Below are 27,898 nucleotides of genomic sequence, written 5' to 3' on the forward strand. Positions count from 1 at the left end.
TTGTTATGACAAGCTCCATCGAAAAATGTAGACAGCAGGGTAGAAAGACATTCTTTATAAATAAAAGGTTCATCTGTGCAAAATTCACATTAGAAAAATATACATTGCTTGCCACAGACTTTCTCTGGATAAAATCAGACAAATCTAGGATCTGACTCCTCTTCACTGTGAGGGCTCTGGCTCCACGGTGAGGAACGACTCCACAGCTTCTAGGGCAACTCCTTCTGGTGGGCCCATCCGCAGGGCACGCCCCTCTGCATCGGTCACTATGACAAAGTCCTCCTCCCGAGACACTATTGTACCTGGAGGGGACAAGATAAACCCATCGGAAGTCTGAATAAAAATCTGCTTCTGTCCCTGAGACAGTAACTCATGGCTCCCATTGGAAATTTCAAAAGCCATGGCTTCGCTGACAGCAACCACACTCTCCAGTTCTCTCTGGCCAGAGTGCACCTCCAGCCCACAGGGGAACCGCTTCAAGTCCCCCGAAAGGCTTCTGAGACACCCTTCAGTCAACAGTGATCCATGTGGGCCAGGCTGAGGCCCTGGCTTGGGCACAGTCCTGCAGGCACAGTTTACTGCCACGCTATCCATGGACAAAATTTTCTCAAGCAGAGGGGCCGCCACCTCCGTAGGCAGGACGCTGCTGGGGCTGGGCTGCTGGTTGTTCAAATGGAAGTCACAAACCTTGCTGAGGTGTCCTGCCTCTGCATGTCCAGGCCTCCCAGACAGCAGGGACTCTGCTCCGCCAGCAGATGACAAGGTGCTACAGAAACCCGGGCTCCTCAGGCTGTCCCGGGTATCCTGGTCTGAAGAGTGTTTCAGAGCATTCTCTCCAGGAAACGCTGCCACCTGTGCCTGGGTCAGCCTTCTAGGCTCTCCTGACTGAGCATAAAGAGGCAGCCCACTGACATCCTGGGATGAGACAGCAGCACCTATAGACCCACTCCTGGCTTCTAAGTCAGCCAGTGCGTGAAGCTGCGGGCCCGCCTGGAACACGCTCCCATCGCCACCAGAAACCGTCGTCGTATGGCTTTCTTCAGAATGGGGAGAGACACTGCCATTTACTGGAGGGGCAAAACCGAAACATTTTGGGAAACAGGTGAACATGCGTGTACTGTGTCAGGCCCACTCACTGCACTCACCATCCAAAACCAGCGAGGCCAAGTCACCTGCCCTGCAGGGAAGTCAAAGCATCAATGCTCCTTGCTCCTTGGGATTGGTAGCAATTTTAAAAAATCCATCCCTGTTATCTATTCACAAAGACGGATTTTGTACTGAAAATGTGCTCTAGGAGCCATTCGACAGTGTGCTTTTTTTTTTTTTTTTTTGAGATGGAGTCTCACTCTGTCCCCCAGGCTGGAATGCAGTGGCACGATTTCGGCTCACTGCAAACTCCACCTCCTGGGTTCAAGTGATTCTCCTGCCTCAGCCTCCTGAGTAGCTGGGATTACAGGTGTGCACCACCATGCCCAGCTAATTTTTGTATTTTTAGTAGAGACGGGGTTTCACCATGTAGGTCAGGCTGGTCTCAAACTCCTTACCTTGTGATCCACCCGATTTGGCCTCCCAAAGTGCTGGGATTACAGGCGTGAGCCACCACACCCAGCAACAGTGATTTTATGCCAACACTGAATGAATGATTGGTGGTTCTTCATCAGAGTGAGCTGGAGAATTGCCCAAAGAGGCCTTTCCAAATACATCCACACCCTCCCAACAACCCTACCCACAGACCTGGAATTCCCAGAGGTCCAGGCCTCTGTATTTCACAATAACCTCCCCAGGTGATTCCAACACATGCCCCAATTAAGAATCACCGTCAGGCTGGGCATGGTGGCTGCTCACGTCTGTAATCCTAACACTTTGGGACGCTGAGGCGGGCAGATCATTTGAGGTCAGGAGTTCAAGACCAGCCTGGCCAACATGGGGAAACCCTGTCTCTACTAAAAACACAAAAATTAGCCGGATGTGGTGGTGGGCACCTGTAATCCCAGCTACTCAGGAGGCTGAGGCAGGAGAATTGCTTGAGCCTGGGAGGCAGAGGTTGCAGTGAGCAGAGATCAAACCATTGCACTCCAGCGTGGGTGACAGAGCAAGACTCTGTCTCAAAAAAAAAAAAAAAAAAAAATGCTAGTGCAGTGGCTCACGCCTGTAATCCCAGCACTTTGGGAGGCCGAGGTGGGCAGATCACCTGCGGTCAGGAGTTTGAGACCAGCCTGACCAAAATGGTAAAACCCCATCTCTACAAAAATACAAAAAAAAATTAGCCAGGCATGATGGTGGGTGCCTGTAATCCCAGCTACTGGGAAGGCTGAGGCAAGAGAATTGCTTGAACCCGGGAGGCAAAGGTTTCAGTGAGCCAAGATTGTGCCACTGCACTTCAGCCTGGGAGACAAGGCGAGACTCTCGTCTCAGAAAAAAAAAATTTATATATATAAATGTATATATATAGAAAACATATATTTACATAAATATATATATAATTTTTTAAGTGCCTAGTTGGTAGGTTCTGGCTAAAGCCAGAATAATAACCAGACCGTGTCTTGTTTTCAAATGTTACATCTCAGCTGGCATGTACAGCGAAGTCTCATGAAAGTCAAGGCATAGATGGATGTGTCCTTGGGACCCATCTCAGCCTAACCACCTCTCAGGACCCTCCTGGTATAGCCCGCTTACCACCACTTGGTGGCTCTTTTTTTTTTTTCCTTTGAGATGGAGTCTCACTCTGTCACCCAGGCTGGAGTGTAGTGGTGCAATCTCAGCTCACCGCAACCTCCTGCCTCCCAGGTTCAAGTGATTCTCATGTCTCAGCCTCCGGAGTAGCTGGGATTACAGGCACACACCACCATGCCCAGCTAGTTTTTCTGTATTTTCAGTAGAGACAGGGTTTTGCCACGTTAGCCAGGCAGGTCTCGAACTCCTGACGTCAGGTGATCCGCCCGCTTCGGCCTCCCAAAGTGCTGGGATTATAGGCGTGAGCCACTGTACCCGGCCTGTGGCTCTCCATTTTAACAAGGCACTCTAGAAAACCCTGAAGACCTCAAGACTCGCAGGGAACGAATCTGGAATGATAGAACACTGGGAGGCTGGAATGAAACTTGAGAAACCAGAGGGTCCCCCTAAATCCAGCACAGGTCACCCAACCTGAAAAGTGGCAATCCTGGGCATATCTGTGCATGCCAGCAGGGCTGCCAGGCCACGGATACACCCCACAAACAGTGTTTTACCCTCACCAGCGGCCAAAGCATGCAAGGGCCTGGGCTTCTCCCAGCCTCTGCTGTTAGCAGCAAGAGATTCAGTGGTGTCATTGGGCAGGGCTTCTCTTCTGGGCCTTTTCACCGAGGCCAGTCCCTCCTCCGCAGCCTATGAAGAGAAGACCCAATCAGCTAGAAGAGGAAGAAACAGGCAAACCTGTACCTCCTCTTCCTGGTGTAAATGGAAGAAGGCAAACCCCAGTAATTCACCGTGCACAGAGTCACCTGGCACCCACTTCAGCCATGCCCACCTCATGTTCCCTCTTCTCGCTGCCGGCTCCCTCTGGCTGCTCCCCATCCATCTCCCGGCTGGGGCCCTCAGGTCCAAGGTTGTCTGGGTGTATTTCTTTATTCCTCAGGAATTCTGTGATTCCTAATGACTCGGCAACCTGAAAAGAAATGGGCCAAGAGAATAAACTTCACCCAAACAGCACACACCCCTAGAAGTACATTCACATGCAAGAATTAAATGACTTCACAGAATTAAATCCTGTGAATTTGTACTGTGAGGTACCATCTCAACAATGAGAAAGATGAAGATCAATATAATGTTAGATGGACTAGCTGATGATAAAAATGGATCATTATCAAAACTAGAAGGTTCTATGTGAGCACAATTTAGAGGAAGAGACCAATCTTTTTTTTTCTGAGACAGAGTCTTGCTCTGTCGCTCAGGCTGGAATGTAGTGGCGTGATCTTGGCCCATCGCAACCTCTGCCTCCTGGATTCAAGTGATTCTCCTGCCTCAGCCTCCTGAGTAGCTGGGATTACAGGCACGCACCACCACGCCTGGCTAATTTTTGTGTTTTTAGTAGAGACGGGGTTCCACCATGTTGGCCAGGCTGGTCTCGAACTCCTGGCCTCAAGTGATCCACCCGCTTCAGCCTCCCAAAGTGTTGGGATTACAGGCATGAGCCACCGTGCTCAGCCTAGAACAGTCTTTACAAAAAATTTAAAACAGTCTCTTTAATGCTATCACAAGCTTAATGTTAGCTGATACCATGGTAACTTTCTTTCCCACTGTCCCTCCTTTACTGAATTCTCACTGGTCTCTTCAGAAAAACGATCCTGCCTATCCCACATCCAGATCTCCCTTCCCAGCTGGTAAAAAGTCATGGGTCTGGGGGCCTGAGCTGGTTCCCAGCTTCTCTGCCCACGGCCTGGGTGATCTTGGTGAGCCACCATCTCCTGAGTCTCCCTTGTCCATCTCCCTGACTTATCCAGACAAGAGATTACAGCTGCCTGGAAGGGCTTTTGTGAAGATGAGATCTGACTCCATATGCAATGCCTATGTGAAACACCAGACGTGAAGGTGTTAAGAGACAGCTGTTATCATTTATACATGGACATTATAAAGAGAACCCCACAGAGCACGAGATGGGGGCGGGCACAGCAGGAAGGGCAGCAGAACAAGGCTAAAGGAGAAAACAGGCCATGTGGGTTCTACGCAGACGAACCTGGGCGGTGTCCCCTCACAAACTGAGCCACTGTCATGCTCCCAAGAGGCGATGGCACAGTATGAGCTGCTCAAAAAGCCAGATTCTGTAGGGCATGCACAGTATGTGTGTGTGGCCAGTTCTGCTTCATGGCAGGATGACACCCACACTTGCTCTCTGAGTTTAGCAAGCGGGTATCATGTTTTTTTTTTTTTTGAGACGGAGTCTCGCTCTGTCGCCCAGGCTGGAGTGCAGTGATCGGATCTCAGCTCACTGCAAGCTCCTCCTCTCGGGTTCACGCCATTCTCCTGCCTCAGCCTCCCGAGTAGCTGGGACTACAGGCACCCACCACTTCGCCCGGCTAGTTTTTTGTATTTTTTAGTAGAGACGGGGTTTCACCGTGTTAGCCAGGATGGTCTCGATCTCCTGACCTCGTGATCCGCCCGTCTCGGCCTCCCAAAGTGCTGGGATTACAGGCTTGAGCCACCGCGCCCAGCCGGGTATCATGTTTAAAAAACACACAGGTGACTGCTGTGCAGGGCATCCACATGAGGCTTAGCAAAAACCTTTTACATTTTCATGATACATAATTTAAGAATATAAGGCAGGGCATGGTGGCTCATGCCTGTAATCCCAGCACTTTGGAAGGCTGAGGCGGGCAGATCACTTGAGGTCAGGAGTTCGAGACCAGCCTGGCCAATACGGTGAAACCCTCTCTCTACTAAAAAATACAAAAATTAGCTGGGCGTGGTGGTGCACACCTGTAGTCTCAGAAACTCGGGAGGCTGAGGTGGGAGAATCGCTTGAACTCGGGAGGCGGAGGTTGCATTGAGCCAAGATGGCACCATTGTATTCCTGCCTAGGCGACAGTGAGACTCTGTCTCAAAACAACAAAAAACACCCAAAAAAGTCCAATGTAGCTAAAGGCAATTTGATAATAACAATGACATTGAAATGAGAATTGTGTTGGAACAACCACAAACAAAAATGAATGGCCCCTGGCCGGACGCAGTGGCTCACGCCTGTAATCCTAGCACTTTGGGAGACCGAGGCGGGTGGATCACGAGGTCAGGAGATCGAGACCATCCTGGCTAACGGTGAAACCCCGTCTCTACTAAAAATACAAAAAAAAAAAAAAAAAATTAGATGGGCGTGGCGGCAGGTGCCTGTAGTCCCAGCTACTTGGGAGGCTAAGACAGGAGAATGACGTGAATCTGGGAGGCAGAGCTTACAGTGAGCCAAGATCACACCACTGCACTCCAGCCTGGGTGATAGAGCGAGACTCCATCTCAAAAAAAAAAATGGCCCCTATATAATCCATCCCCAAACACCCACATAAGGAAGAAAACAGGGCTGGGTGTGGTGGTTCATGCCTGTAATCCCAGCACTTTGGGAGGCCAAGAAGGGAGGATCACTTGAGCCCTAAAGTTCAAGACCAGAGTGGACAACATAGCAAGACCCCATCTCTATGAAAAATTTAAAAATTAGCTGGGCACGGCGACACACGGCTGTAGTCCCAGCTACTCAGGAGGCTTATGTGGGAGGATTGATTGGGACCAGGAGGTTGAGGCTGTGGTAAACTGTGATTGTGCCACTGCACTCCAGTCTGGGAGACAGAGGGAAACCCTGTCTCAAAACAAAAACAAACAAAAGAAGAAGAAAATGATACCTGAGGTTTTAACTCTGATCATCAGTGAGTGGGAAGATTATGGTGTTTTCCATTTTCTTTTAGCTTATCTTCATTTTTGAGTTTTCTGGAACAGCATTTATTGGTTTAAGAAAAAAAAATTGGGGGCCGGGTGCCATGGCTCACACCTGTAATCCTAGCACTTTGGGAGGCCGAAGCAGGCAGACTGCCTGAGCTCAGGAGTTCGAGACCAGCCTGGGCAACACGGTGAAACCCTGTCTCTACTAAAATACAATAAATCAGCCAGACATGGTGTTGTGCGCCTCTAATCCCAGCTACTCAGGAGGCAGAGGCAGGAGAATTGCTTGAACCTGGGAGGCAGAGGTTACAGTGAGCTGAGATTGTACCACTGCACTCTAGCCTGGGCGACAGAGCAAGACTCTATCTCCCAAAAAAAAAAAACAAAAAGAAAAAAAATTCACTTGATGGGGAAAAACTAAAATGAGGTACAACAGGAAAATGTTATTACTAAAAACATTCTCCTTCATACATGAAGTTTTTTGTGGTTTTTTTTTTTCGGAGACAGAGTCTCACTCTGTCAACCAGGCTAGAGTGCAATGGTGCAATCTCAGCTCCCTGCAACCTCCACCTCCTAGGTTCAAATGATTCTCGTGCCTCAGCTTCCCGAATAACTGGAATTAGAGGCATGTGCCACCGCGCCCAGCTAAATTTTATATTTTTAGTAGAGACTGAGTTTTGTCATGTTGGCCAGGCTAGTCTCGAACTCTGACCTCAAGTGATCCACCCGCCTCAGGGTCCCAAAGTGCTGGGACTACAAGCATAAGCCACTGCACCTGGCCCTTCTTTCTTTTGTCTAACTCTACGAGCAAAACTCTTTCTGCCATGGGAGATTGTTACCTTATCATTGTTTATTTCCAGGGTCTCCTGGGAACACAGACCAGAACTACTGAGGTAATCTTGGCACATTTTCTTAACCATTTTATGCAACTCTTCAAATTCCTTATATATAGCTGGGAAAAAAGGCTTTGCTAGATGATCTTTTTCAACCTTAGTGAAGATAAAGACCAAAAAAAGAGTTTAAACTCGAGGCACTGATATGGAAAATACAAAAGAATATCTAAACAAAGTTTCAGTTCCTTACCCCCTCAGCAGCCACTCAGTGGTGTACGTTTCCTTCAGTCCCCAGTGAGCACCTACTGTGTGCCCTGCATGGCGTAGGGAAGCCAGGATGGGCATGGGAGGAGCAGGCCAAAAAACAAACAAGCCTTGGGTTGGAGCCACGTAAGGCACGGGTGAGCTCCGGGACAGGGTGGGAAAGGAAGGCAGAAGGCCCTGAGCCCCGGCTGGGTTGTCAGCTCCAGAGGGAGTGTGGGGCACAGGCAGCCTGGGCTGTAGCCTCAGAGTGGGCTCAGAGGGAGCAGAGCCTTGGGCAGAAGAGGCCAGCTGGGGTGAGTAGGCTCCAGGAGAGCCCAGGATGGCTGTTATTTGTGGCTGCCACTTCCATTCCTCCCGTACCAAGTTAAAAGTCAAGGGAGTGGATGGGCACCCGCCTGAGACACCCAACTACCCAGGCAGCAGTCCCCACACCAGGCACAGTGTGTGACCAACAGGCTCACTTCAGCTGTCCTGGAAAAGGAAAACGATTCCAAATGGCCAGGCTCTTTCCAAAATGACTATGAGCTGGGCACGGTGGCTCACACCTATAATCCCATCTCCTTGGGAGGCCAAGGCAGGAAGATTACCTGAGGCCAGGAGTTTGAGACCAGCCTGGGCAACAAAGCTAGACCCCATCTCTATAAAAAAATTTTTTTAAATAAATTAAAAATTAGCTGGGTATGATGGTGTGTGCCTATAGTCCCAGCTACTTGGAAGGCTGAGGTGGGAGGATTGCTTGAGCCCAGCAGTTTGAGGCTGCAGTGAGCTATGAAGGCACCACTGCACTCCAGCTGGGCGACAGAGCAAGACCCTGCCTCAAAAATAAAATTAAACAACTATGCAGGCTATTGAAAAGTAAGTAATAAATAATATTATTTCTAAATAACTTCTAATCATCCCGCTATATTTAGAAACACTAAGAGTACTCACCTTCATCAGAAGAAACTCATACACTGTCACAACCTGAGCCAGCTGAGGTAGGGCCAATTCCACCAGATCCTCCGGGTCACACTGCTGGAGGAACTACCAAGGGAAAGCGTTTCATGCCTTTGAATGTCCCACAATAATTTCCCAATAGCCAACAAGTTGGTGCAACATACAACATAAAAAACAGAAAGTTCTTCAAAAATTTCAGTCACCAAGTAACTCTAAACATTCTGCTTTATTAACTATTTCACTTTTTTGCTCCTTAATGAAGTACTATGATCCATTCTGGGTTCCCCACGACAAGCTCTGGGCATGTCCTGGGCACAGGCCCTGGAATAAGGACACAGTGATAAGGAGATGTGTATCCTGCCCTCCAGGACTCACCCAGGCTGTGCCGCAGGTGAGGGGACAGCACAGCTGGAGGCGGTGCCTGGAAACGGACAGGTCAGAGGGGCTGAAAGGCAACCCAGGCCCAGGCTGAGAGGCCAAGGGGTTTGGATTCCCTTCTCCAAGCAGTTGTGGAGGGAGGTTTTAGGAAGGTGCCTCGGGTGGTGGTGCAGAGGGTGGGGCAGGGCTGGAAGCCTGGCAGGCAGTCAAGACTACCCCCAAAGTACAGGCAGGAAAAGATGAGGACTCAGGTAAGAACAGGGATGTGGGTGGCAGTGGAGGGATATGAGGGGATGGCACAGTCCTCCAGGCTTAGCGACCACAGGACATGGGGAGCAGTGAGTGAAGAAGAAAGTCAAGAATGGCTCTGGGTTCCCAGCTTGAGCCTGGGGTAGGCGAAGCGGCCCCTGACAATGCAGGGGTGGACAGGAAGCCAGCCTGTGGGCTCTGCTCTGCTCAGACATGAAAGGCAGAGGGGTTCACAGGATAGCCAAGTGGAGATGTTTCAATGAAGAGATCAGAGGCACCAGAGAGGTCTGAACAGGAAGCGTGGGAGTCTGCAGAGGGAAGAAGGCTTGGGAAACCAGGAGGATGGTGAGATTCCCAGGGAAGCAATAAATTGAGGGGGAAGCTGAGGAAGTCCTAGAAGTAGGAAGTCTTCTGAGGTCCAGGGAGGTCACAAGATCAGTGCTTAGAAGGCCAGACGCAGTGGCTCGCGCCTGTAATCCCTGCAATTTGGGAGGCCAAGCCAGGAGGACTGCTTCAGGCTAGGAGTTTGAGACCAGCTTGGACAACATAATGAGACCCTGTCTCTAAAAAAAATAAAAAATTAGCTGGATGTGGTGGTGTGCACCTGTGGGCCCAGCTACTCAGGAGGCTGATGCAGGAAGATCATTTGAGCCTGGGAGGTGGCCACTGCGCTCCTGGGTGACAAAACAGGACCCTCTCTCAAAAAAAAAAAAAAAAAAAGATTGGCATTTAAGGAGAGAGCGAGAGATTGAGTAGGAGCTACAAAGGGCTGGAAGGGCTTCAAAGAAGGGCCACAGATGCTTGCAAAACAAGCAGAAAAGTTACAGAAAAATATTTTCATTGTAAGACAAAAATGTTTAATTAAGACTTTCAAGGCTGGGCGCGGTGGCTCAAGCCTGTAATCCCAGCACTTTGGGAGGCCGAGACGGGCGGATCACAAGGTCGGGAGATCGAGACCAGCCTGGCTAAATACGGTGAAACCCCGTCTCTACTAAAAAATACAAAAAACTAGCCGGGTGAGGTGGCGGGCGCCTGTAGTCCCAGCTACTCGGGAGGCTGAGGCAGGAGAATGGCATAGACCCGGGAGGCGGAGCTTGCAGTGAGCTGAGATGCGGCCACTGCACTCCAGCCTGGGCGACAGAGTGAGACTCCGTCTCAAAAAAAAAAAAAAAAAAAAAAAAAAAAAGACTTTCAAAAACCCTTCGAAAGAAGTGACCAGCTGACTTTCAACTCCACAGGAAGTGGGAGAAGGTGGGAATATGGGATATTACCTTGCCATGGCCTGACCTAAATTCTGTAGGAGCTTAATAACAGGAGACAGGGAAACTCCACAATTTTCTGCTTAACACTCAGTTGCAAACAACAGTTTTCTTTTTTTTTTTTGAGACGGAGTCTCGCTCTGTCGCTCAGGCTGGAGTGCAGAGGCCAGATCACAGCTCACTGCAAGCTCCGCCTCCGAGGTTTACGCCATTCTCCTGCCTCAGCCTCCCGAGTAGCTGGGACTACAGGCGCCCGCCACCTCGCCCGGCTAGTTTTTTGTATTTTTTAGTAGAGACGGGGTTTCACCGTGTTAGCCAGGATGGTCTCGATCTCCTGACCTCGTGATCCGCCCATCTTGGCCCCCCGAAGTGCTGGGATTACAGGCTTGAGCCACCGCACCCGGCCTTTTTTGTTTTTTTTTGAGATGCAGTCTCGTTCTTGTCCCCCAGGCTGGAGTGCAATGGCATGATCTCGGCTCACTGCAACCTCTGCCTCCTGGGTTCAAGTGATTCTCCTGCCTCAGCTTCCTGAGTGGCTGGGATTACAGGCACCCGCCACCACGCCCAGCTAATTTTTGTATTTTTAGTACGTAAGGGGTTTCACCATGTTGTCCAGGCTGGTCTCGAACTCCTGACCTCGGGTGATCTGCCTGCCTCGGCCTCCCAAAGTGCTGGGATTACAGGCATGAGCCACCGCACCCAGCCTCAACTGACAGTTTTGTCAGGTGACTGGTTTCACTGTCCTCTTTCTTCCCCAAGAGTAGGGCCCTGTCTATCTGGTACACACTGTCCCTTCCATCCCTAGAACAGGGACTGATAATTGATGGACACCCAGTAAATGTATAAATTAATATCCATTTCTGGAGAAATTATCATCTGTAAGTTAAGAATGGTTCTGAAGCCGGGCGTGGTGGCTCAAGCCTGTAATCCCAGCACTTTGGGAGGCTGAGACGGGTGGATCACGAGGTCAGGAGATCGAGACCATCCTGGCTAACACGGTGAAACCCCGTCTCTACTAAAAAATACAAAAAAACTAGCCGGGCGAGGTGGCGGGCGCCTGTAGTCCTGGCTACTCGGGAGGCTGAGGCAGGAGAACGGCGTGAACCCAGGAGGCGGAGCTTGCAGTGAGCTGAGATCCGGCCACTGCACTTCAGCCTGGGTGACAGACCCAGACTCCGTCTCAAAAAAAAAAAAAAAAAAAAAAAAAAAAATGGTTCTGAAGGCCAGGCACGGTGGCTCACATCTGTAATCCCAGCACTTTGGGAGGCTGAGGCGGGCAGATCACAAGGTCAGGAGTTTGAGACTAGCCTGACCAACATGGTAAAACCCTATTTCTACTAAAAATACAAAAATTAGCCAGGTGTGGTTGGCAGGCGCCTGTAATCCAAGCTACCCAGGAGGGTAAGGATGGAGAATGACTTGAACCCGGGAGGTGGAGGGTGCAGTGAGCTGGGATCGCACCACTGCACTCCAGCCTGGGCGACAGTGTGAGACTCCATCTCAAAAAAAAAAAAATAATGGTTCTGAAAACCATTTCCATTGTTTTCTAAACTGCTTCCATATAAACGCAAGTTATAATTATTCCAAAACTTATCAAGTCAAGCAGCTTTCGAGCTTCACCAAAGGCCATATAGTCACTTTAAACGGTAAGAGTATGAATTAGTTCAGATATTACTGTCCTTGGCTTCATCACACACTTAATGCAATGACATTTCAGGTGACCGGTTTAGGTGATTCAGAAACTAATAGTGAATTGCCACATACCATGCTAAAGACAGGGTTTTCAAGCCCAGGGTTGTAAGAGTGAGGTACCTCCTTGAGCCTGGCTTTGCTTGGCGACGCCCTCTGCTCCCCTGCCGCAGCAGGGCCACCAGGTAGCTGAGCGGCTCTTCTCTGCTGGAGGACAGCTGTGCGGGACTCTGCAGGGGTCTCTGAGCATGCACGTCTTCTAGGTCCTTGGTATCTCTCTGATCCCAAAAGAGCTCCATTTTCTGGTTCAGATGGCAATGTCTCTTCAATGTCTATAGACTGACCATTCTAGACAGTGTAAAACAAGCATGCTTTATGTACCCCATAAAAACCTTTTGGTGGCTGGGTGCAGTGGCTCACGCCTGAAATCCCAGCACTTTGGGAGCCTGAGGTGGATGGATCATTTGAGGTTAGGAGTTTGAGACTAACCTGGCCAGCATGGTGAAACCCCATCTCTACTAAAAATACAAAAAATTAGCCAGGCATGGTGGCGCATGCCTGTAGTCCTGGCTACTTGGGAGGCTGAAGCAGGAGAATCACTTGAACCCAGGAGGCAGAGGTTGCAGTGAGCTGAGATCGCACCCCTGCACTCCAGCCTGGGCGACAGAGTGAAACTCTGTCTCAAAAAAGAAAAAGAAAAAAAACCCAAACCTGTTTGTTTAAATTTTGGATTTGGAGGTACATGCGCAGGTTTGTTACATGGGTATACTGTATCATGCTGAGGTCTGGGCTTCTAATGATCCAGTTGCCCAAATAGTGAACACAGTACCAAATAGGTAGTTTTTCAACTCTTGCTGCACTCCCTCCTTTCCTGCCATGAAAGCCTTAAAGCAGAAAAATGTCAAGTCAAAAGCAATGAACTTGCTAAATTATTTCTTCTTCACATAATCAAGAAATATTAACTATAATCAATGCATCTTAAATGTTCCCAACAAAATCCCTGTTGGACACAGGATCAATATTAGCTAGGCAGGCTGGGTGCACTGGCTCACCCCTGTAATCCCAGCACTTTGGGAGGCCAAGGCAGGAGGATCACTTGAGCCCACAAGTTGGAGGCCAGCCTGGGCATATAGTGAGACTCCATCTCTACAAAAAAAAAATTAAGTTAAAAAAAAATTGGCCAGGCACAGTGGCTCATGCCTGTAATCCCAGCACTTTGGGAGGCCAAGACTAGAGGACTGCTTGAGCCCAGAAGTTTGAGACCAGCCTCTACAACATGGTAAAACCCTATCTCTACAAACATACAAAAACTAGCCAGGCCTGGTGGTGTGTTCTGCAATCCCAGCTACTTGGGAGGCTGAAGTGGGAGGACTCCTTGAGCCCAGGAGGTTGAGCCCTGGAGATTGAAGCAGCAGTGAACCATGGATGCAACACTGTGACAGAGTAAGACCCTGTCTAAAAAAAAAAAAAAAAAAAAAAAAAAAAAAAAAAAAAAAAAAAATTTTTAAATATTAGCTAGCCTCTAAGTCTGGGGTAGCAAACTGTAACCCTGGGATGTTGACCAAAATGAAACAAAAGACTTCCCTGGAGCTGGGCGCAGTGGCTCACCCCTGTAATCCCAGCACTTTGGGGGGCCAAGACGAGTGGATCACCTGAGGTCAAAAGTTCAAGACCAGCCTGGACAACATGGAAACCCCATCTCCACTAAAAAATACAAAAAAATAGCTGGGTGTGGCGGCAAAAGCCTGTAATTCCAGCTACTTGGGAGGCTAAGGCAGGAGAATCACTTGAACCTGGGAGGCAGAGGTTGCAGTGAGCCGAGATCACACCACTGCACTCCAGCCTGGGCGACAAGAGGGAAACTCTGTCTCAAAAAAAAAAAAGGCTTCTCTGATGTGACTGTCATCTTAAAACCTAACCTATATTTTGTTCCTAATTCATTACTTATCCATGACTTTTAAAACTTTTAAATTATTTTACTGGATAGATTTAAGATACCATAAAATTCATCCTTTGAAAGTATATAATTCAGTGGATATAATACATTCGTGAAATTGTGCAACCATCACCACTATCTAATTCCAGGACAGTTTCATCAGCTCAGAAAGAGACCATACCCACGAGCAGTCACTCCTCCTTCCTCCCTCCCAACAGGCCCTGGCAGCCACCAGTCTACTTTCTGTCTCCATGCATCTGCATGGCTTTTGAAGAGAACCCTAGATCTGACCTTGTCCTCAGGTCCTATTTCCTCATTCCCTGACAATTCCCTCCTCTGAAAATAGGAATAATAATGTAGAAAAATAAAATAAAGGCCAGGCACGCCGGTGGCTCATGCCTTTTATCCCAGCATTTTGGGAGGCCGAGGCTGGTAGATCACCTGAGGTCAGGAGTTTGAGACCAGCCTGGACAACATGGTGAAACCCTGTCTCTATTAAAATTACAAAAATTGGCCAGGTGTGGTGGTACACGCCTGAAGGCTGAGGCAGAAGAATCACTTGAACCCAGGAGGCGGAGGTTGCAGTGAGCTGAAATCACACCACTGCACTCTAGCCAGGGCAACAGAGTGAGACTCTATCTCAAAAAAAAAAAAAAAGAGCTGGGAGCGGTGGCTCATGCCTGTAATGCCAGCACTTTGGGGGACTGAGGCAGGTGGATTGCCTGAGGTCAGGAGTTCGAGACTAGCCTGGCCAACATAGTGAAACCCCGTTTCTACTAAAAATATAAAAAATCAGCTTGGCATGGTGGCAGGTGCCTGTAATCTCAGCTACTAGGGAAGCTGAGGCAGGAGAATCCCTTGAACCCAGGAGGCAGAGATTGTAGTGAGCCGAGATCGTGCCATTGCACTCCAGCCTGGGCAACAAGAGCAAAACTCTGTCTCAAAAAATAAATAAATAAAAAATAATAAAAAGAGAGAATTATAATAGAATACTAAATACTACAAACTACTGTACAACATGAATAACCTAAATGAAATGGACAAATTCCTACATACACAAAACCTGCCAAAACTAAATCACAAAGAAGTAAAAAATCTGAGGCCGGGCACAGTGGCTCACACCTGTAATCCTAGCACTTTGGGAGACCGAGGTGAGCAGATCATGTGAGGTCAGGAGTTCAAAACCAGCTTGGCCGTCATGGTGAAACCCCATCTCTACTAAAAATACAAACAAAAAAATTAGCTGGGCATGGTGGTGCATGCCTGTAATCCCTGCTACTTGGGAGGCTGAGGCAGGAGAATCGCTTGAATCGCTTGGAGGTTGCAGTGAGCCAGATCATGCCACTGCACTCCAGCCTGGGTGACAGAGTGAGACTCCATCTCAAAAAAAAGAAAAAAGAAAAAGAAAATCTGAATAGACATAAAAGTAGTGAGGAGATTGAATCAAAAATCTCCCAACAAAGAAAATTCCTGGACCTGACGGCTTCACTGGCAAATTCTATCAAACATTTAAAGAATGAACACCAATCCTTTATTTAAACATTTCCAAAAATTAAAGAGGAGAGAACACTCCCTCACTCATTCTGTGAGGCCAGCATTTCTCTGAAACCAAAGCCAGACGAAGCCACGAGAAAGGAAACTACAGGCCAATATCCCTCATGAGCACTGATGCAGAAAAACAAATACTAGCAAACCAAAATCAGCAGCTTATTAACAGGATTGTATGCTGTGACCAAGTGGGATTTACCCCTAGAAAGCAAAGATGGTTCAATATATGAAAGCTGATCAGTGTAATATACCATATTAACAGAATGAAGGAAAAAAATACGATCATCTCAGTTGATGCAGAAAAAGCACGGACAAAATTCAACACCCTTTCATGATAAAAACATTCAACAAACCAAGAATAGAAGAAACTACCTCAACATAATAAAAGCCATATCTGAAAAACCCACATCACGCTCAATGGTGAAAAACTGAAAACTTTTCTTCCAAAAGCAGGAACAAGCCAAGGATGCCTCCATTCATTACTTCTGTTCAACACAGGGCTGGAAGTTCTAGCCAGCACACTTAGGCAAGAAAAAGAAATAAAACGGTAGCTCATGCCTGTAATCCCAGCACTTTGGGAGGCCAAGGCAGGTGGATCACCTGAGGTCAGGAGTTCAAGACCAGCCTGACCAACATGGTGAAACCCGCGTCTCTACTAAAAATACAAAAAATTAGCTGGGCATGGTGGCGGGCACCTGTAATCCCAGCTACTCGGGAGGCTGAGGCAGGAGAATTGCGTGAACCCAGGAGGTGGAGGTTGCGGTAAGCTGATACTGCGCCATTGCACTCCAGCCTGGGTGACAGAGCAAAACTTCGTCTCAAAAAAAAAAAAAAAGAAAAGGAAAGAAAGAAGTAAAATTATCTCTAACTGCAGGTATGATCTTATATGTAGAAATGCCTAAAGATTACACACACACACACAAAAAAAATTAGAATTAATAAATGAAGCTGGGTGCGGTGGCTCATGCCTATAATCCCAGCATTTTGGGAGGCTGAGGTGGGTAGATCAGTTGAGGCCAGAAATTGGACACCAGCCTGGCCAATATGGCGAAACCCTGTCTCCACTAAAAGTACAAAAATTAACCAGGTATGGTAGCACATGCCTGTAATTCCAGCTACTAGAAAGGCTGAGTCAGGAGAATTGCTTGCAACCAGGGGGCGGAGGTTGCAGTGAGCCGAGATCACACCACTGCACTCCAGCCTGGGCAACAGAGCCAAACTGAAAAAAAAAATAAAAGTAAATACACAAAATCAGCTGCATTTCTAAACACAATGAACAATTTGAAAAGAAAATAAAATAATTCCACTTAAAATCTAGTAATTCCACCTCTGGATATATACCCAAAGAAACTGGGCTGGGCATGGTGGCTCACGCCTGTAATCCTAGCCCTTTGGGCAGCTAAGGCGGGTGGATCACAAGGTCAAGAGATTGAGACCATCCTGGCTAACATGGTGAAACCCTGTCTCTACTAAAAATACAAAAACTTAGCTGGGCACGGTGGCGGGCGCCTGTAGTCCCAGCTACTCGGGAGGCTGAGGCAGGAGAACAGCTTGAACCCGGGAGGCAGAGGTTGCAGTTAACTGAGATCACGCCACTGCACTCCAGCCTGGTGACAGAGCAATTCTCCATCTCAAAAAAAAATAGAAAGCAGGGTCTCAAGATGTAATTGGACATCCGTGTTCATAGCAGCATCATTCACAAAAGCCAGAAGGTGAAAGCAACCCAAGTGTCCGCTGAGAGATGAGTAAGCAACATGTGGTATATACACACAGGGAGATATTACTCAGTCTTACAGAGGAAGGAGATTCTGACATTGGCTATAACATGAACCTTAGATATCGTGCTAAGCGAAATAAGCCAGCCACAGAAAGACAAATATCCCGTGACTCCACTTCTATAAGGAAATTAGAGTAGTCAAAATCATAGAAGACAGAAAGTAGAATAGTGGCTGCCGGGGTTGGGGGAAAGGGGAATGGAGAGTTGGTGTTTTCCAGGAACAGAGTTTTAGTTTTTTGTTTCTTTTTCACTTGCCCAACGTGAAGCTTGGAGTTTTAGTTTCAGAAGATGAAAAGAGTTCTGGAGATGTGTAGGGGTGATGGTTGCACAACACTGTGAATGTATTTAATACCCTTGAACCATACACTTAAAATACGGTTAAGATGGCAAATGTCATGCTATGTGTATTTTACTACTATATATATATGTGTGTGTGTGTGTGTATATATATATATATATATATATATTTTTTTTTTTTTTTTTTGAGATGGAGTTTTGCTCTTGTTGCCCAGGCTAGAGTGCAATGGTGCCATCTCAGCTCACTGCAACCTCCACCTCCCAAGTTCAAGCGATTCTCCTGCCTCAGACTCTCAAGTAGTTGGGACTACAGGCATGTGCTACCACACCTGGCTAATTTTGTTATTTTTAACAGAGATGGGGTTTCACCATGTTGGCCAGGCTGGTCTCGAACTTGTCACCTCAAGTGATCTGTCCGCCTTGGCCTCCCAAAGTGCTGGGATTACAGGCGTGAGCCACTGCACCCGGCCCAATAAAATATTTTAGAAAAAAATTTTTTGATGTGATAACGCAAACTCATAGCGACTCACACCTGCTTTATCAGGAGTTTCAGAAGGCGTAGAAGGGGGAGAGGACACGCTGAGCAGCCAGGGGCTGTTGACACTCCAGAAGCACCCCCGGGGACTCCTTTTCTCAACAACACCCTCTGTAATGGCAGCGTCAGCCACGAGTGCACTGCCATTGGTTTTACTGACCAAACCTAAAGAGCTGACGGATGCATTCCCATCAGATGTGCTCATGAAATCATGTCGACACACAGAAGACACACATCTCCTGGCCTGTTGGGCAGCAGTGCAGACAACGTGGGGGTCTCAGATCCTCCACTAGAATGATTCTGGTCCCGCCTGAGCCTTCGCCTGAGTCCCCATCAGACACCATAAAGGTCAGTGTATGGATGATGAGCAGGCAGGGGCAGGAACTGGGACTGATTTGGTTTGAACCTGTGTCCCCACCAAATCTCATGTTGAAGTGTAATCTCCAACCATAGAGGTGGGGCCTGGTGGGAGGTGGCTGCTGGATCATGGGGGCAGAACCTTCATGGCTGGTTCAGCAACATCCCCTTGGCACTGCTCTCATGATAGTGAGTTCTCATGATATCTGGTTGTTTAAAAGTGTGTGCTGGCCGGGCGTGGCGGCTCATACCTGTAATCCCAGCACTTTGGGAGGCCGAGGCAGGCGGATCACCTGGGTTCAGGAGTTCAAGACCAGCCTGGCCAACATGGTGAAACCTCGTCTCTACCAAAAATACAAAAATTAGCCAGGCGTGGTGGCAGGTGCCTGTAATCCCAGCTACTTGGGAGGCTGAGGCAGGAGAATCACTTGAACTGGGGAGGCAGAGGTTGCAGTGAGCCAAGATCAGGCCACTGTGCTCCAGCCTGGATTACAGAGCCAGCACCCGTCTCAAAAAAATAAATGAGTGTGTGACACCTCCCCCTGCTCCTTGTTCCTGCTGTGGCCACGAGGCACCTGCTCCCACTCTGCCTTCACCCTGAATCTGTTTCCCGAGGCCTCCCCAGAAACCGAGCAGATGCCAGCACCATGCTTCCTGTACAGTCTGGAACCGTGAGCCAACTAAACCTCTTTGGTTTATAAAATACCCGGTCTCAGGTGTTTCTTTATAGCAGTCTGAGAATGGCTCAATAAAAAGACACATACCCAGACAGAAATATTACCTGCAGGCCACCGTGTGCTGACTCTGTCACCAAGCAGGAGCGGGCCCCTCCCTCGCATGGAGCCGCTGGCATGGACAGCCCCGGGGAGGGCAGGCCGAGTGTCCTTTCCTCCGTGCACCCCTGGAGGGTGCTTCCCTTGGCTTTCTCAGACAGCACCATCTCAGGGTCCACCTGGCCATGGCCTGGATTCAGTTTAAAATGTCGGGCCAGTCCCCCCTTTCCTATATATGACTTTTCACAAGTCTGACACTTAAAGCTTTTGGGCCTCAGGGAGCAGCTCGATAAGTCAAAGAGCGTGTGCCTCTCCCTCTGATCTTCATCTTCTTCCACACAGAGTTCCGAATAATCATCAGAATCTGACAGATGACTATCCGCCAAATCCTCTGTTTTTATGAACTTATAATCTTTAGCTTTATACTTGGGAGGTCGAGATACCCGTCCAGAACGTGTCTTTACTTTTAACGATTTTTTTAGTTTCTCAGTATGTTTTGTATGCAAGTTGGAAACAAATGGATGTGCTGAACTGGATGAAAGAGATGTTACTGCCAGCGGGTTGGAGGCAGACAAAGGAGTCAACATTGAGCCCTGTTCATTTGGAGTCTTGGGGGCTGGGACTTTCTTTGCAGGCACCACCTGGAGGGCTGGCAGTGGTCTCTGTACAAACACCTGAGCAGGAGGTTGGCGCAAGTCACTTAGGAAGCATGACTGTGGCTCGGTTCTCACAAGCGGCTGTACCCTGAGCAGCTGAGGGCTGGCGATGTGGAATCCCACGAGGCAGGAATTCCCCTGGGGTGGCTGGCTCTGTCTTGCAGTTTGGGGCTGACTTGTGGCTGGTAAGGGCATTGGCCTTTCCTGACCTTTCACTTCTCCAGATGTTACCTTGACACAAATGGCTTCTAGTTGCTTATGTACAGAAAGACAAGAAAGAGAAAAGAAGCATTGTGCTTATCAACATGTCTGCAATTTCACTCTCATCATAAACCCATCATTGACATTTTTTCTGAATTATATCTTACATATAAAAATTGATGTAATGCGTTTGTACTAAGGTGGTGTTTTCCAGACCTTTCTGACCAGAGACCACAGTGATATAAGTTGGGCTTGGTGGCTCACACCTGTAATCCCAGCACTTTGGGAGGCCGAGGCAGGCTGATTACTTGAGGTCAGGAGTTCGAGACCAACCTGGCCAACATGGTGAAACTCCATCTCTACTAAAAATACAAAAATTAGCTGGGCATGTTGATGCACGCCTGTAATCCCAGCTACTCGGGGGGCTGAGGCATGAGAATCGCTTGAACTCGGGAGGAGGAGGTTACAGTGAGCTGAGATTGTACCACTGCACTCCAGCCTGGGCAACAGAGTGAGCCTCCATCTCAAAAAAACAAAAACAGAAATCACTATGATACATTTTACATTATGACCCAGTACACGTGTATATAAATATCTACATACATAAATAAAAAGTTGATGGAACTAGTTATCATTCCTATATAAATGCCCGCTGATTGTATCTATTCTACATCACTTTTTTTTTCTTTTCCGAGATTAGGGTCTCACTCTTTGTCACTCAGGCTACGGTGCAGTGGCGCGATCTCGGCTCACTGCAACTTCTGCCTCCTGGTTTGAGCAATTCTCCCATCTCAGCATCCTGAGTAGCTGCCACCACACCCGGCTAATTTTTGAATTTTTTGGTACAGACGGGTTTTACCACATTGGCTGGCTGGTCTCAAACTCCTGACGTCAAGTGATTGATCCACCTGCCTTGGCCTCCCAGAGTGCTGGGATTACAGGATTACAGGTGTGAGCCACCACGCCTAGCCCTATTCTACATCACTTTTTAAAAAATACTAGTCATAATCCACTAAATTGATTTCATGACCAATTAAGAGATAGTAAGAGCCTTCTTAACAGTTTTACCCATGTGGGTTTTTTTTTTCCTTTGAGATCGACTCTCGCCCTGTCGCCCAGGCTAGAGTGGAACGGCACAATCTCGGCTCACTGCAACCTCCACCTCCCGAGTTCAAGCGGTTTTCCTGCCTCAGTCTCCCAAGTATCTGGGATTACAGGCACATGCCACCACACCCCGGCTAATTTTTGTATTTTTAGTAGAGACAGGGTTTCATCATTCAGGCTGGTCTTGAACTCCTGACCTCTGGTGATCCACCTACCACAGCCTCCCAAAGTGCTGGGATTACAGGTGTGAGCCACCACACACGGCCAGTTTTTGTTTTTTGTTTTTTGTCTTTTTTTGAGATGGAGTCTTGTTCTGTCGCCCAGGCTGGAGTGCCACTGCAACCTCCACCTCCCAGGTTCAAACGCTTCTCCTGCCTCGGCCTACTGAATAGCTGGGATCACAGGTGTGTGCCACCACGCCAGCTATTTTTTTTTTTTTTTGAGACGGAGTCTCGCTCTGTCGCCCAGGATGGAGTGCAGTGGCCGGATCTCGGCTCACTGCAAGCTCCGCCTCCCAGGTTCACGCCATTCTCCTGCATCAGCCTCCCAAGTAGCTGAGACTACAGGCGCCCGCCACCTTGCCCGGCTAGTTTTTTGTATTTTTTTTTTTTTAGTAGAGATGGGGTTTCACCGTGTTAGCCAGGATGGTCTCGATCTCCTGACCTCGTGATCCACTCGTCTCGGCCTCCCAAAGTGCTGGGATTACAGGCTTGAGCCACCGCGCCTGGCCAATGTTTTTTTTTTTTTTTTTTAAGATGGAGTCTCGCTGTTGTCCAGATTGGAATGTAGTGGCACTATCTTGGCTCAGTGCAACCTCCAGATCCCAGGTTCAAGCGATTCTCCTGCCTCAGCCTCCTGAGTAGCTGGGATTACAGGCGCCCACCACCATGCCCAGCTAATTTTTTTATTTTTAGTAAAGATGGAGTTTCACCATGTTGGTCAGGGTGGTCTCGAACTCCTGACCTCATGATCCGCCCACCTCGGCCTCCCAAAGTGCTGGAATTACAGGTGTGAGCCACCGTGCCTGGCGTTACCCATGTGTTTTTGGAGTTTTTAGTACTCTAAAAGCAGATGTAATTCATAATGTGGGCCCATGTTTTTTAAAAAGTTTTTAATGAAATTCTGGAAGCCACAAAAAAGCCCTAAGGAACAATGTTAACCAGCTTCCTATTGCCCAACCTGCATGCCCATTTCTTCACCCTCTCCGGAATGTGCTGTTTAGCATTCTTTTTTTGTTTGTTTGTTTTTGAGACGGAGTCTCACTCTGTCGCCCAGGCTGGAGTGCAGTGGCGCGATCTCGGCTCACTGCAAGCTCCGCCTCCCGGATTCACGCCATCCTCCTGCCTCAGCCTCCCGAGTAGCTGGGACTACAGGCACCCGCCACCATGCCCGGCTAATTTTTTGTATTTTTAGTAGAGGTGGGGTTTCACCATGTTAGCCAGGATGGTCTCGATCTCCTGACCTCATGATCCACCCGCCTCGGCCTCCCATGTTTAGCATTCTTATGCTTTTTAAAAATTTATATGGCATATGCAGATATTTCTAAAAATATATAGTTCAGCTCTGAAATGTTTTCAACTTTATATAAATGGTATCATCTCCTGCAACTTCAAAGGACTTTTCTAGGTTTCTTCATTTTGCTTTGTGAATGTTATCCACATTAACATGGGTAGGTCTCAGGGGTTCATTTTCTCTGCAGTATGAGTACACCAGTCTCCTGTTGACGGACAGGTGGTTTCCAGCCTTCTGTTCCTAAGGTCTGCTCTGAATCCTCATGATGTATGTGGGTACATGCGTGAGTTTCTCTGGGGGCATGCACCTAGGCGTAGGGCTGAGTATCTTCAATAACTTTTTACAAATATATCTAACAAAATTTCAAATACATGTGCTTTTTGATCCAGTAATTCCATTTCCTGGATTCTATAAAAAAAGTCAGGTGGCCACAAAGATGTTCTGTTCTACAAAGTTCAAAGCAGCACTCTCTATAATAGCAAAACACCTACCAAAGGGGAGAACTACCTTCAATAACATCCCACAAATATTTACTGAGCGCTGACCGCGTGCCAGAAACACTGTTACAGGTGTCAGGGAAACAGCTGTCATACAGCTTAGGGGAGAAGGTCAGGAAGCAAAAGAAAGAAGCCTCCCGCCCTCACAGAGCAGAAATAATGAGCATTTTCCTCCGGGGAGAAAAAGAGGCAAACCTCATCATCCAGAACACGATTTCCCAATCAACATTTCATAACATAATCCTTTGACATGGGTGGCTGGAGGATGCCCAGCAGCATCTCTGCCTCTACCCACTAGATGCCAGCAGTGATCCCGAGTCCTGACAATGAAGACATTGCCAAGTGCCCCCTGTGGGGCAAAACTGCCCTCAGTTGAGAGTCACTTATTTGGGATCACCAAGTGGCCCTCTTTGGACTGAACCTTCTGGTGTGACCCTCAAACAGTGGAGCATCACCAAAAATGTCACACAGGACAGAATAAAAATCCTCACTGAGATCAAGCTGGAGTGTGTCTCTCATCTGTCTCTTGTTATTCTAGTACAAATAGCAGAGATCAGCCAACACTTTGTATGAAGAATTGTACAGAGCTGGCACCATAGCCCTGGGAGTCCCCAACTCCTGGGCTACTTGTGAATCAAATGACAACGAGATTGACTGTGCATTCCTTCAAGAACCCCATCTCTTTCATGTTACTGCCAGTCACACCTGTAATCCCAGTGCTTTGAGATGCTGAGGTGGGAGGATTGCTTGAGGCCAGGAGTTCAAGGCCAGCCTGGACAACATAGTGAGACCCTGTCTCTACAAAACATTTCTAAATTAGCCAGGCATCATGGTGCATGCCCGTAGCCCCAGCTACTCGGGATGCTGAGGTGGGAGGATCATTTGAGCCTGGGAGTTCCAGGCTGTAGTGAGCCGAGATCAGTCCAGCCTGGGTGAGAAAGAAAGACGCTGTCTCAACAAAACCCCAAAACAAAAACAGAATACATATACATACATACACTAAACCCTACTGTTTTAGGATAACCACAGTGGCAAAACCAGACTCATAATGTATTTATCCTCTGTCCTGACTGGCTTACCCTATGGGTATTATACTTGATACTTTGTTATGTTTAGTTAATTCAGCTGACGTTGACTAAGTATTTCTGAGTAGAATACATACACACTAGCCAAGTCGTAGCCTCACCCTTGAGATGGTGGGCGGTTTCCTCTGCCATGCCTCAGTCCCCGCAGACCTGCTGAATCGGATCTCCTGGGGTGGAGCCCCAAGATCTGCCCTTTCAAAAGCTCCACTGACTATTCTGAAGGCAGACAAGGTTCCCTAAGGAATGCAGACAGGTGAGGCAGACAGGAAAAATGTCATCGTGGTACAACAGGTGCAATAAAGAGGCAGAAATGGCCCAGCGGTGGTGGGCTGCCCAGAAGCAGTGATCTCTGAGGGGCATTTTGAAGGCTGGGAATTTTTGCCAGGTGAAAAAGGGCATACGTCCATGTGTAAATGCACGGATGCATGAAAAGGGGCACAGCATGTTGGATGGCTCTGGAAATTTCCGTGGGGTGGAAAGTGGGAGGGTCAGGAGAGACAGGGGCCTCGATGTGACCCAAGTGTGTCCACTGGTCTGTGCTCCTGATCCACACCATCCCCCACAGCAAAAACTGGGCCTTCTGCTGCGGTTGTTGAAATGTACCCCACCACCCACCGCAGCACCTGCCTCTCCTCTGCTGCATTTCCAACCCAGACTCACCCTTTCAAATCTAGTTCAGATACCACCTCTTCAGCAAAGCTGCTTCTGGCCGGGCGCGGTGGCTCAAGCCTGTAATCCCAGCACTTTGGGAGGCCGAGACGGGCGGATCATGAGGTCAGGAGATCGAGACCATCCTGGCTAACACGGTGAAACCCCATCTCTACTAAAAAATACAAAAAAAAAAAAAAAAAACTAGCCGGGCAAGGTGGCGGGCGCCTGTAGTCCCAGCTACTCGGGAGGCTGAGGCAGGAGAATGGCGTAAACCCGGGAGGCGGAACTTGCAGTGAGCTGAGATCCGGCCACTGCACTCCAGCCCAGGCGACAGCGAGACTCTGTCTCAAAACAACAACAACAACAAAGCTGCTTCTGATCGCCTCAGCCAGGAACACTCTCCCTTTCTCTAAATACTTTTAGTTCTTTTCACTATCTTTTGTTTTCTGGCCTTGATTAGAAGTTATCTGGGTGGCCCGGCGCGGTGGCTCACGCCTGTAATCCCAGCACTTTGGGAGGCCGAGACGGGCGGATCACGAGGTCAGAAGATCGAGACCATCCTGGCTAACACGGTGAAACCCCGTCTCTACTAAAAAAAATACAAAAAACTAGCCGGGCAAGGTGGCGGGCGCCTGTAGTCCCAGCTACTCGGGAGGCTGATGCAGGAGAATGGTGTGAACCCGGGAGGCGGAGCTTGCAGTGAGCTGAGATCCGGCCACTGCACTCCAGGCCTGGGTGACAGAGTGAGACTCCGTCTCAAAAAAAAAAAAAAAAAAAAAAGAAGTTATCTGGGTAATTTTTTTTTTTTTTTTTTTTGAGAAGGAGTCTCACTCTGTCGCCCAGGCTGGAGTGCAGTGACGCAATTTCGGCTCACTGCAACCTCCACCCCCTGGATTCAAGTGATTCTCCTGCCTCTCAGCCTCCCGAGCTGGGATTACAGGCACCCACCACCACGCCCAGCTAATTTTTGTATTTTTAGTAGAGACAGGGTTTCACCATATTGGCCAGGCTGGTCTTGAACTCCTGACCTGTGATCCGCCAGTCTCGGCCTCCCAAAGTGCTGGGATTACAGGCGTGAGTCACTGTGCCCGGCTATGGGTCTTGTTTTATCTCCTGTTAGTTCATAAACTACTGAGGGGCAAAGTATACATCCAGTTTGCCTTTGTGGCCTCCATGACACAGCTGGGCCTGAAAGAATATTAGCAGAATGTGCTGCAAAGGTACATTATTGCAGGTAGATTAGCTACAAAATACAATCCCATCATGCTACCTAACCTTGATTAAGTTTGCTTTTACTTTATGAAAAATATGTCATTTTTGGATTCGAAAGCCAAAAAGCTGTGGCCATATTCAGGGTATGGTGAGGAGTACAGGGGCTCGGGAGAGCAGCCACACCTGAGGGACCTTGGGCAAAGCCACGCAACCTCCCTGAGCTTGTTTCCCTCCTGCAAAATGCCGGTACAAAAACTCTGCTGAAAACTAAGCAGCCCAGCACAGTGCCCGTTGCAGAGCAGAGGCTTTGCAGATGGCTGCCCCCGGAAGGCGTCTTGCAGCCTTCTGACCCAGACCGAAGTCCAAAAAGGTTGAGTTACCCAAGGTGACACCTCTACACAGCGATAATGTGGCATCTGGGCAGAATCACACTCGTCTTCCTAAACCTTTGCAAGACAAGTCTCCAGTCTTGATGATTAACTGGACACAACCCCAAGCAGCTAACATTAGTCAAAAAAACTCACGAGCGAAGGTTCCTGATTCTATTCTCTAACCCGTTTCTTCTAGTGGAAAAAGCTCTCTTCTTTTGGCAGTTTTGGGGTGAGACCCCAGTGCTGAAATGGGATGGAATTTTACAGATGCCGTGTAGGCCCTCTGGCTTCAGGCGCTATGCTACCCCCTCCGGAGTTGGGCGACCGTGTTCCAGTTATCACTCTCCTAGCAACCAAAAGGTGTGTGGCCCAGGAAATAAACCCAATGGGAAAGGATGTTTTGTAGTATAGAGTGCTTTCACATATTCCAAACATTAAGTGTGTATCAGGCACTGTGCTGGGTACCGCGGTTACAAATCAGTCACTATCACCCAGGATGGTAAGTCCTGTGGCGAACTAGTGTATTGTGCTTAACTTTGTTCCAAGCCTGGGCCTCGGCACCTTACACCTGGAAAGCTAAGTTGGTTCCTTTTAATTCATTCATGTTTCAGCTCCAGTGTCTGGCCTAAGGGACCACCCACTCTAAAGCAGCCCCCGTCAATCCCAGAACCTGCCTTATGTTCGTTCAAGTGTGTTCAAGGCTTCACCTCCTGCACATAGTGGGAAGTGCTGGGAACACGGTCTCTAAGTGCTCCACAAAGGCTTAACCAGCGGTCAAAGGCCTGTAAGAAGAGCTAGGCAGCACGCGAAAGCCCCCAGCAGGGCTGTGAAGGCAGAGAAGGCACGAGGGTGTTCCAGGCACAGGGCCCAGCGTGAGCCACCGCTCCTAGAGTGAGGTTCCTGGGGTGAAAATGCCAGGGTGGTGACAAGTGGGGGCCGAACGCCGTCCCTAAGAAGCTCAGCCTGAGGACGCCCTGAGTCTTAACCCAGGCCGATACTGGCCTTCCCGGACGAGCAGCTAGCCCCGCCGCGGGGCCTCGGCACCCTTCGGGCCTCAGTTTCCCCACGTCCCTCCGACGCCTCACCTGGGGGGGGAGCAGGCGCGGCGGGCGAGGGGGCTCGGCGCCCTGGCCCCGCTGCAGGGCGGCCTGCTGGGCCGCGTCCCGCAGCCGCCGCGCCGCGTCCTGCAGCACGAAGGGGGGCGGTGGCGGCGGCGGCTGCGCCTTCGTCACCTGCTCCAGGACCCGCCGCAGCTGCTCGGGGCCCAGCGGAGCCACACGTGCTACACTGCCGCTCTGGCCTGGAGGAGCCGGGCCGCCGCCGCCGCCACCATCCTCGCTGCCGCCCCCAGCCTCCGGCTCCGCATCCGCCATGGCGGCTGA

General features: G+C 48.9%; 1 protein-coding gene across 1 annotated transcript; it reads right to left on the reverse strand.

Moving 5' to 3' along the window:
* Nucleotides 1-41: 41 nt before the first annotated feature.
* ZNF839 (zinc finger protein 839) lies at nt 42-27,898 on the reverse strand. The gene is given in 9 exon segments (XM_050796670.1): nt 42-395; nt 397-1,067; nt 3,234-3,363; nt 3,506-3,643; nt 7,236-7,385; nt 8,424-8,516; nt 12,128-12,352; nt 19,236-20,138; nt 27,602-27,898. Coding segments are annotated over 9 exon segments (2,700 nt in total). The 5' UTR covers nt 27,890-27,898; the 3' UTR covers nt 42-293.

The sequence above is a fragment of the Macaca thibetana genome, chromosome 7 (assembly GCF_024542745.1).
Source record: "Macaca thibetana thibetana isolate TM-01 chromosome 7, ASM2454274v1, whole genome shotgun sequence".
NCBI lineage: Eukaryota > Metazoa > Chordata > Mammalia > Primates > Cercopithecidae > Macaca > Macaca thibetana.